The sequence below is a fragment of the Capra hircus genome, chromosome 2 (assembly GCF_001704415.2).
Source record: "Capra hircus breed San Clemente chromosome 2, ASM170441v1, whole genome shotgun sequence".
In the NCBI taxonomy this organism is placed as follows: Eukaryota; Metazoa; Chordata; class Mammalia; order Artiodactyla; family Bovidae; genus Capra; species Capra hircus.
In genome coordinates this window covers 96246527-96257562 of record NC_030809.1, presented here as the reverse complement: position 1 = coordinate 96257562, position 11036 = coordinate 96246527, and the positions used below count along the sequence as shown (strand labels likewise).

The 11036-nt window shown below is 48.8% G+C and overlaps 1 protein-coding gene across 6 annotated transcripts; it reads left to right on the top strand.

Annotated features, from left to right (window-relative positions):
* Positions 1080-9378, top strand: NR4A2 (nuclear receptor subfamily 4 group A member 2). Of its 6 annotated transcripts, none has more exons than XR_001919578.1 (8): positions 1080-1378; positions 3058-3181; positions 3665-4530; positions 5313-5442; positions 5857-6020; positions 6917-7119; positions 7631-7688; positions 7815-7849. XR_001919578.1 is itself a non-coding variant. In XM_018063204.1 (8 exons), the coding sequence occupies exons 3-8, from the start codon at positions 3667-3669 to the stop codon at positions 8069-8071; spliced, it is 1797 nt and encodes a 598-aa protein (XP_017918693.1). In that variant the 5' UTR covers positions 1080-1378; positions 3058-3181; positions 3665-3666; the 3' UTR covers positions 8072-9378. The 6 variants fall into 6 exon arrangements, 5 of the variants coding, with proteins under 5 accessions (XP_017918693.1, XP_017918708.1, XP_017918701.1 ...); XM_018063204.1 differs by having other exon boundaries at positions 7510-7688; positions 7815-9378; XM_018063219.1 differs by having other exon boundaries at positions 7564-7688; positions 7815-9373.

Below are 11036 nucleotides of genomic sequence, written 5' to 3'. Positions count from 1 at the left end.
CGGAAGCTAGGGCGACCACGGGGGTGCGGCAAGCTCCGGCCGCCTGCCGGGCCCTCTCCTGGGAGAGCTGAAACCACACAAAGTGCGCTTCGGAGAGATCCAGCCAGCTTCGTCCTGTGTGTCCCCGGGTTTAATCTTGCCCCCTTGGCTCTCAGATTGTGGCTTCCAGAGCCCTGGTGCTTCAGAAGAGGGTCGATTTATTTTCCTAAAACTCGTGAAAAGGCACGAGTTGATGGGCACCCAGGAGTGTCGAAGTATGAGAGTTGGTAAAAGGTGAGACTAAAGCACCTTTCTGCAGAACACACCTGTTGCCCGTTGCTCGGCTGCATTGTCGGCGAAAGGAAAGAGGGCGACGCTTCACTCTGACTTTTGAGGTCCCTGAAGGGCTGGGTCACGGGTACCCTTTCCTTTTCCCTCCCCTCCCCACGCACCACGTCCTCCCTCGCACGTGAGCCCTGCCAGGAAAGAAGGGAACACAGAAAATAGGTCCTCCTTACTCTTCCACTTTGGAGAGTGTGTGTGTTGGGGCGCGGGGGTGGGATATGCCGGAGGAGAAGGCCAGGGACAGGAAAAGAGAGAAAAGGGGGATGCACTGGAGTAGGGAAATCCCACGCCAATTGTAGGAGCCCTCTGAGCGTTTCGTGTCATGGGACATCTGCACTCACTTCCGCTAACGGGGGTGGCAGTCGTGGGTGGATGAGGTTAGGGCGCTGCCAGGCACGCCCCATCTCGTGCGATTCCAGGTGCGGGTACCTGGCCCACGCTTGGGTTCCCTTCCGCCGGGCTTTTGTTGCACCTTCCCCCACGTGTGAGCTGCCGGGCGGCAGCGATAGCGTGGGGGGGGGCGGTGGTGGGGGGAAGGTGAGGTGAGATGTCGAGGCGCTGCGGGTTGCGCGGACCTGAGTGGAGAGGTCACACCTCTTTCGGAAAAAGAAAAAAGCCTAGCTGGCTACCAAGGTGAACCCTGAACAGTTCCCACCTTAAAATCGGCCCTGCTCGTGACGTCAGGTCGGAAATATACCAAAGCGAGCGCTGGCCAGGAGTCTGGGGAGAGCGGCCGCGCGGCGATTGGGCGGCGGGCCGCTGACGCGCGCTGACGCGCGGAGACTTTAGGTGAATGTTGGCAGCGGCAGCGCGAGCCACATAAACAAAGGCACATTGGCGGCCAGGGCCAGTCCGCCCCGTGGCTCGCGCTAAGCTCCGCGGTCCTGCTCGCTTGCCCAGCCGGCCGCTTTCTCCTGCTCCCTCCCCGCTCTCGGTGCCGCGATTCCCTTCGCCCCTCTCGCCCACCCCTCCCCGACCCTGCCACCCAGACTCCCGGAGGGAACTACACTTCGGCCGAGTTGAATGAATGAAGAGAGACGCAGAGAACTCCTAAGTGAGTAGGTGCGGCTGGCACAGCTCGCCTTCTATTATCCTTCTTTCTTCTTTTGCACGTCTCTTCTTTCCGTTTGTCTGGTGCAGGTTCTCTGGAAGTGGGCGCCGGAGGCGCGGAGTGCGACTAGGGCCGGAGGATGGGGAGTAGGTGTGCGCAGCTCCAGAGGGCATTTGTCGGAACTCCTGCTTTGCCACCCCGCAGAGGCTTCCTGGCTCCTCATTGGTGGACGTGAAGGGAGCTTGCACAGTTTGGGGAGCTGCGGACTTGCCCGCGGAAATGTGCGCAAAGTTTGCTCTTAGTGCGGAATTGATTTAGGTCTTTGGACACGTAGACTCCCAAGTCCTGTGTATAAGAGGGGCCTGGATGCGGCCCAGAAGGTGACAGGGAGAGAGAGTTCTTCAGTTTATGTGTTGCTTGGGAACTGTGTCACCGCGGCTGGACAAGCGTGCCCGTGTTTCCTGGGTATTGTTGAGTGAGGAGAGGTGGTTGGTAGAGTGACCTGTTATTAAGTTGCTTGAAAATTTCTGGTTTCCACGTGTGCCGCGTCTGTTTGTGAGTTTGACAGAGAGAGAGACAGAATATTTAGAGTAGTTATGAAGCTGCGGAGTTACCAGAGGGTTAATATCCAGCACAGGCATATCTGTCAAGGGCTGGGGGTGGGGGGTGGTCAAGAGTCCCTTTCTTTCTACTTTTTCTGATTACCCTCCCTCCTCCATGAAGCAAGACTATGACGGGGGTGGGGGGTGGGGGAGGAAAAGAGACTTGGATGTTTGGCTTTCTGTTTCATTAGTAATAAAATTGTCTATGCTCTAGAATGCCTTCCAAGTGGGAACATCTGAAAATTACTAGGACAGAAGAATGCCTTGTTCCAGCAAGTAGGCAGATTGTGCAAGGCTGGATAGGGAAGGTGCTCAGCTTGCTATGCTGAGAGGTGCTTCTACCACTGGTGCCAATATTGGATAAGCAGTATTTCCCTCTCTCTGCAACTCACCTAAGATGCTCTTGACAAAATATGGTCCCCTCTTTCCACCCCTTGGCCATTAAAGATGAAAGACATTTCCTGGAAAAGTGAATGCCAATTCACCTGTATCCCCAAACCCAGTGCTCAGTCAGAAGCTCTTAGGAAATCCAGATGCTTCCATTCAGATTGCCTTCAGGGCTCCCCAGGCCTTACTAACATTTTGTACCTTCCTAAGGGTGGAGAGAGAGATTGTTTTTACATTTTATATTCTTGACTTCTACTAGATGAAAAGCCAATTTCACCACAGGGGAAAAAAAAATCAGGAGAAGGTTCCAATGCTGTGTTTTATTAAACCCTAGTTTCTTCTTATTTAGTTCTGAATTAAACTAAAATGGAAATGACACTCCCTCCCACTGCCCCACACATACCCAGCAAAAGGGCTAATTTATTTCATCATAAGTATTAACTAAGTACATGGAATAACTTTCCTCCTTTAGAATCCTCTCTCTGCCAAGATTAACACAGTCCATGGGTGAAAATTTCTGTTTCCAGCCATCTCTTTTACACATTCATTTTAACTGCTAAGTTTGATAAAGGCTACAGAGTAATTTCTAATTAAACAATCAAGAAGGGCACAGACGGGCCTGTCTAGTGATACAGATGTCCGGCCAAATCAGTCCAGAAATTCACCCTAAGGCTTCCTGTGTCTTCATTTCAGGGAGGAGATCTGACAGGCTGGGCTCTTCACTGCTCTTCTAAAAATCTTGGAAACTTTGTCCTTCATTGAATTACGACACTGTCCACCTTTAATTTTCTCCAAAACGCCTGTAACTCGGCTGAAGGTTAGTGCCACTTCATTTTTCCCCCCTCCCTTGAGTTCCTTAAACATCAAGAAACAGGGCAATGCGAGCGATCTTTCCCCGCAAACCCTGCAACTTAAGTTTTTTCCCCAACCCATCGCCTTCGGGAACAAGTTTCTCATTGTGCAATTCAACTTCATTTCTGGATTGAGCTTGCTGAACCCGAGCTTCAGAGGAAAGGCTCCTGGGAACGGGAATACTCCTGAAAGGGGTGAAGGGGGGGCGTTGGAAATATCCGGGAATGGAGACCCTAATAACTTTCCACTTCAGGGTCTTTATTGGGTCAGCCTTTCCTTGCCCGGCACTGTTCCGATCCGCAGTAACCGCGTTCTCCGCCGTTCCTCTCGCGCCCCTTCTTGCTCTCTGACCGCTGCGGGCTGCCGGTGTAGCTCCAGGTGTACCCGAGCCCGGGAGAAAGTGTTCACTTGACCAGGCTGAGTGTATATTACCCTGTTTCATTTCCAGCCATGCCTTGTGTTCAGGCGCAGTATGGGTCCTCGCCTCAAGGAGCCAGCCCCGCTTCTCAGAGCTACAGTTACCACTCTTCGGGAGAATACAGCTCCGATTTCTTAACTCCAGAGTTTGTCAAGTTTAGCATGGACCTCACCAACACTGAAATCACTGCCACCACTTCTCTCCCCAGCTTCAGTACCTTTATGGACAACTACAGCACAGGCTACGACGTCAAGCCACCTTGCTTGTACCAAATGCCCCTGTCCGGACAGCAGTCCTCCATTAAGGTAGAAGACATTCAGATGCACAACTACCAGCAACACAGCCACCTGCCCCCCCAGTCCGAGGAGATGATGCCGCACTCCGGGTCCGTTTACTACAAGCCCTCCTCGCCCCCGACGCCCACCACCCCGGGCTTCCAGGTGCAGCACAGCCCCATGTGGGACGACCCAGGCTCCCTCCACAACTTCCACCAGAACTACGTGGCCACCACCCACATGATCGAACAGAGGAAAACGCCGGTCTCCCGCCTCTCCCTCTTCTCCTTTAAGCAGTCACCCCCCGGCACCCCCGTGTCTAGCTGCCAGATGCGCTTCGATGGGCCCCTGCACGTCCCCATGAACCCGGAGCCAGCGGGCAGCCACCACGTGGTGGACGGGCAGACCTTCGCCGTGCCCAACCCCATCCGAAAGCCCGCATCCATGGGCTTCCCTGGCCTGCAGATCGGCCACGCGTCGCAGCTGCTCGATACGCAGGTGCCCTCCCCGCCGTCGCGGGGCTCCCCGTCCAACGAAGGGCTGTGCGCTGTGTGTGGCGACAACGCGGCCTGCCAGCATTACGGCGTGCGCACCTGTGAGGGCTGCAAAGGGTTCTTTAAGGTGAGCCAGGTCGGGGGCGGAGGAGGCAGGTAGGGACCCCCTACTGCCCAGAGCCTCAGAGTGCTTACTCCGCTGGGGCGCGGGCTGCGGACCCTCACTGGTCCCTGGCGACTCCCTGGGTCCTTGGAAGCTGCCTTGCCTCCGCCCCTGGGCTGTGGCAGGGGTTTCTGGGTGCCTGAGAAGGGCAAGTAGGAAGGCGGGGAGACCCGGGGTCGCATCTCCTCACGAGGCCGACCCTGGCCGCCCCCCGCCTGAAGTTGCTGGAGCTGAGCTGGAAGAGGGTCATTTGCATGTGCTAGGAGCTGTCTTCTTGGTTCAGATTGAAATTGGTTAGGACAGAGAACCGTGTCTGAGCTAACCAAGTGGAACAGAATTCCCTGTGGTCAAATTAAGTGATCTCTTTATTTCGCCATCCTGATTGAATAATCTTATCATTTTAAATAGAGAAGGTCTCTAAGGAATGTAAATAATATGAATGCCCACGAATTTGTATTTACTGAGCGTCTCCTTCTCCTTCTCTTGGCATATAAAACACAGCAAGGAGCGGAAGGTTAGCTCAAATGTTAACGCTATCAATTTTCTTCTGTTAAATGCCCTGGGGGAGGGGAAAGAAAAGAGAGAGAAAGGAAAAAGGGAAAAATAAGAAGGAGTTGTGTATGTGTTTGTTTATGGTGAGGGAGTGTGGGCCCTGTCCTCTCAGAAATTGTCCCTGGATTCCCTGAATTGTTGGATTTTCAAGAGAAAAAAAATTTTTTCCCGGCCTTTATTGTCTCCTTTTGCAGCGCACGGTGCAAAAAAACGCGAAATACGTGTGTTTAGCAAATAAAAACTGCCCAGTGGACAAGCGGCGCAGGAATCGCTGTCAGTACTGCCGGTTTCAGAAGTGCCTGGCTGTTGGGATGGTCAAAGAAGGTAGGTTGGGACAAACAGCCCACTCCCCAGTATTCGCCTTTGGGAAACTGCTGCCCCTATCCTAACCCCGCTTTCTACTTCCCAGAGCCGGGCGAGGGGAAGTGGAGGGTCTCTCCGGCTTTCTCCCACCCGCCTCTGGCCTCTATGACCAGGCAGCTGCATGCCAGCCCATTCTGCCCAAGAGAAAGCCGCCGGGACCTCCTCGCCTTTAACTATACGACCCATTTGGAAGAAGACATAAAACAACCCCGCATTTTTTATGCTTCTCGTCAGTAAAGGCTTTACAAGCAGTGGGCCCCTGTGCTGCCCGATGCAGGGGCGCCCCCGGCGGCTGTGGCCTTCCCTGGGGAGGGGTCCAGGCGGCAGCTGGGTCCCGCTTGGGGGAGCCGCGCTCACCCGACTGTTCCTTTGCAGTGGTTCGCACCGACAGTTTAAAAGGCCGGAGAGGTCGTTTACCTTCCAAACCGAAGAGCCCCCAGGAGCCCTCTCCCCCTTCGCCCCCGGTGAGTCTGATCAGTGCCCTCGTCAGGGCCCATGTCGACTCCAACCCGGCTATGACCAGCCTGGACTATTCCAGGGTAAGAAGCTGGAGGGGGTTTCATTTGGACAAACCGACAGATGGGCAGGACCCCTTCCCCACACCTGTCAGTAACCCCTCAGGCCCCTCAGACTCAAGGGACAGAGGAGGCATGCAAGGTTCTGGCTTCACTGCTCTGGGCAGGGCCACAGAAGATGGTGTTGCTGGGGGTGTGGACATAAGGACAGGGCAAGGGAAGGAAAAGAAGATGGGCCACAGTGGTCAGATCTCTTTAAGGCCCCTTCCCAGTACCTGGGTGCACACACATACTCAACACACCAGTGCCTCTGATGCCCAAACCAGAGGTGATGCAAAAGCCCCCATTTGGGTTCTACCCCAGTCCTCCAAGGAGAAGCTTGAACCCCCACCTTCTCTGGTGCTGTCAGGGAGAGGGACACCTGCTTGGGGTTGGGGAAGGGGAAGCGAGGGGGTGTCAGGAATGGCAGTGGGTGGGGGAATCAAATGGTCAGATTCCTCTTTTACCCCAGCTATGAGGTATGTGTGGACTTTAACTGGAGGAAGTGTGCCGGGCAACCTAGACGGCACTACAATTTTATGAAGATTTGCAAAGGGTGACTCTGCTCAAGACCCACTCCGGGACTGGCATGAATACTAACGTGTCAATTGTTTTGTGGAGATAAGAGTGAACATTTCCCAGGGCTGGTTGGCACTGTATTTAGTCTGTATGAAAATGGTAATTTACATATTTAAAGCAGCGACCTCATAGCACCATCCCTAATTGAATTAATTGCCCCGGAACATCTAATTTCCTTACTGGTCAGAGAGAGGTTTAATTGTTATAAAAACCTGGCTCCCCTACTAGAAATGAGGTTAGCAATTTCACGGGTTATATATTTTAGAGAACCTCATTAAGTGCTTTTTAAAATGAAATTCCAGTTCCAGGCGAACCCTGACTATCAGATGAGTGGAGATGACACCCAGCATATCCAGCAATTCTATGATCTTCTGACTGGCTCCATGGAGATCATCAGGGGCTGGGCAGAGAAGATCCCGGGCTTCGCTGACCTGCCCAAAGCCGACCAAGACCTGCTTTTTGAATCGGCTTTCTTAGAACTATTTGTGCTGCGATTAGCCTACAGGTAATGGAAGGCTGGGAATGAAGGAAGAGAGGAATCAAGGAAAACAGAGAGGAAAAGGGGGAAAGGGGTGGAGGGAGAAAGAGAGGAGAACAGATGTGAAATAAAAGAGAATATAGGAAGGAAAGGGGAATAGATGAAAGAGAAGGGAAGCAGTGAGCATAGAAGCCTTGTATCAATAGAATGGAGGTGGGATAGGGGGCGTTCTTGATTGTTATGAAATTAAACCCTTTCAAGGTCCACTGGTCTATGTTTTATTAACTCTTGGGTAATTAGGTGCCTCTTAAATCCCTCATTTATTGCTCTTCAAGTAATTAGTTGTTTAGCCTTTTTTTTTTCTCTCTCTCTCTCTCTCTCTTTTTCTCCCCTCTCTCTCTTTGGTATTAATTGCAGGTCCAACCCAGTGGAGGGTAAACTCATCTTTTGCAATGGGGTGGTCTTGCACAGGTTGCAATGTGTTCGTGGCTTTGGGGAATGGATTGATTCCATTGTTGAATTCTCCTCCAACTTGCAGAATATGAACATCGACATTTCTGCCTTCTCCTGCATTGCTGCCCTGGCTATGGTCACAGGTCAGTACCACAGGCACAGGGCATTTCTCCTCCTGAACTTTCCTATCCCGCCGATCCTCCCTGGTCCTGTCAGCTAGCTAACTGCTTAGTGCATTCCTCTTTTGTTTCTGATTGTGTTTTCTGCAGAGAGACACGGTCTCAAGGAACCCAAGAGAGTGGAGGAGCTGCAAAACAAGATTGTAAATTGTCTCAAAGACCATGTGACTTTCAATAATGGGGGCTTGAACCGCCCCAACTATTTGTCCAAACTGTTGGGGAAGCTCCCAGAACTCCGTACACTTTGCACACAGGGGCTACAGCGCATTTTCTACCTGAAACTGGAAGATTTGGTACCACCACCAGCAATAATTGACAAACTTTTCCTGGACACTTTACCTTTCTAAGACCTCCTTCCATGCACTTCAGAGAAACTGGAAAGAAACCTAAAACTGTCCAGAGGGGACAAGTGACAAGGGCAGAGAGATCCCCCTGAGCTGTCTCAGCTCTAGTCAGCCCCTCCCCTTCCATACACCCTGACCCTTGATTCCTAAAGAAAAAAACAGAAACAAAAAAAACAAAAACTGTTGCTATTTCCTAACCTGCAGGCAGAACCTGAAAGGGCATTTTGGCTCCCGGGCATCTTGGATTTAGAACACGGACTACACACAGTACTGTGGTATAAACTTTTTATTATTAGTTTAAAAATCATTTTATTGTTCAGAAGGAAGATTGCTAATGTGTGACGGAAAACATTTGGCCACATTTGGTTGTTGCAGTTAAAATAAATGTAATACACACACACACACACACACACACACACACACACATTGTAAGAGGACCCACAAGTATTGCCCTTTAAAAGATTTCAAAGTTTTCTGCTGTAAAGAAAGCTGTAATATATAGTAAAACTAAATGTTACGTGGGTGGCATGAGTTGAAGAAGGCAAAGGCTTGTAAATTTATCCAATGCAGTTTGGCTTTTTAAATTATTTTGTGCCTATTTATGAATAAATATTACAAATTCTAAAAGCTAAGTGTGTTTGCAAAAAAAAAATAACTACACAAAAAAGGGACAAGCATGTTGATTCTAGGTTGAAAATGTTATAGGCACTTGCTACTTCAGTAATGTCTATATTATATAAATAGTATTTCAGACACTATGTAGTCTGTTAGATTTTATAAAGATTGGTAGTTACCTGAGCTTAAACATTTTCTCAATTGTAAAATAGGTGGGCACAAGTATTACACATCAGAAAATCCTGACAAAAGGGACACATAGTGTTTGTAACACCGTCCAACATTCCTTGTTTGTAAGTGTTGTATGTACCGTTGATGTTGATAAAAGAAAGTTTATATCTGGATTATTTTGTTGTCTAAAGCTAAACAAAACTTGCATGCAGCAGCTTTTGACCATTTCCAGAGTGCTTATAATATACATAACTCCCTGGAAATTACTGAGCACTTTGAATTTTTTTTTAACGTCTAAGATTGTCAGTTAATATATTATTTTATGTTTGAGTAAGAATTTTAATATTGCCATATTCTGTAGTATTTTTCTTTGTATATTTCCAGTATGGCACATGATATGAATCACTGCCTTTTTTTCTATGGTGTATGACAGTTAGAGATGCTGATTTTTTTTCCTGATAAATTCTTTCTTTGAGAAAGACGATTTTAATGTTTACAACAATAAACTATGTAAATGAACAGAATTTTGTCTTCTTTCTGGGTTAGGTAAAAATGATTACTAAACAGCAGTATAGAATAGACAGAGTTGGAGATTGATTTGGGATAGGTCATTTATTCAACATTTGAGTTTCAAACTGACAACCTAGACCTATTCTGGCAAAAGGAACTGGAAAATTGAACTAATTATCCAGAGAATTCAGAACACCATTTTTCCTTAACCAGAACTTTCCAGTGTGACAGCATGCATTTATCAGAATCAGGTGAGAATATCTCAACTCTTCTATTAACTTTGCTCTGAAAGCAAACTCTTCTATTAACTTTGCTCTGAAAGTGCAGCTTTCATAGAAGTTCAAAAGACTTGATAGCATTTGAACTTTTCCAGTTTTGAAGTCCTGTTGGGTTTTTTTGTCTTGCATAATGTTTAGAAAGTATCTTTTTAAGACTCAGTCTACATGGATTTGAAGTGTATTGTATATAACCTCTGGTTTTTTCCAATTCCTTGTAAAAGGTCTTGGAGGAAGAGTAAAGCATTTTGGTCCCTTTGGGTCAGTGGTCTTTGGCATAGAACAGAACTCAGGAAAGACATTTCTTACAACTTTTTTCCTACTTCAGTGAATAGTGATGAGGTTCAGTTTGCTGTCTTAGAATAATATAGCTGTCTTAAAAGTTTCTCGGATAAAGAATAAAATATCGATTTGTCAGATCCTGGTTCTTTTTAGGTACGAACAAACTGTGCCACAGTATCTAGGCTTCCATTTAGCACTAACTTTTGGCAAAAAAAGTAGTAAGATCACTTTTGGTCTCAGCTTCCTCTCAGTAACCTGGAGGTCCAGCTAGTCGTAAATTCTGGAAAGTGTAGGATGGGGATGATTTTCTTCCTTGATCCTAGTGAGTTACAGATGGCCTCTTGGTCACTGAAATTGACAAAAGGAGTTATTGTTTCTAAAATGCAGAGTTAGTAAATTGCCAGGAGAGTTCTCAGGTTTTATTTTTAATTTACCTTTGCTTACTTTTTTTTTTTAAGACATGTTTTGCGGGTCGAGCAATAGAGAGAAGGCAGGTCTCCGTGGTAATTTGAGGTTATTTTCACGTGATGCGCTTCTCTACAGGTAACTCTGAGAGGCAAAAGTTGGTGGCCACATAAAGAGATTAAAAAATAAGCGAAATGTTTGACACCCTTGCTTTCTTGAAAAGATGAGGCTTGCCATTTCCTTTTATTTTTCACAACTTCTGCCCACTAATAAGCAGAGAGAAAGAGAAAGCTCTTTAGAAATGCTAGGAGTCTACAGAGCCGTCAGCAATCTTCCCCCAGGTGTCTGCAGCCCGGAGACAATTACATCCCGACTCGGAATCCTCCAGAGTTGAACCCAGAAACGAACTCTGTTGCAGGTTCTCCCTTAAGGCAGCGGCTGCGCATCACCCAAGGCCAATGTGGTATCAGGTAGTGCGCCTCCCGAGAATTTGGGGTGAAAGCAGGGAGGGGTGACTGTCTCCCGTGTCCGCTTGCAGACTGAACCGGCTTCGCGTATATTTAGTCGTAATTCCTAAACTGAAAAGTGGCTAGTGCTTTTTCTGCTTCACAGTTACCGAGTCGGTTTCCAACTCCCCTCTGAGCACCGGGGTGTGCGGGGGGAGCCTCGGGGGTATCTCTCCCGCTGCTTCCGGAATCCGTGAGGTTGAG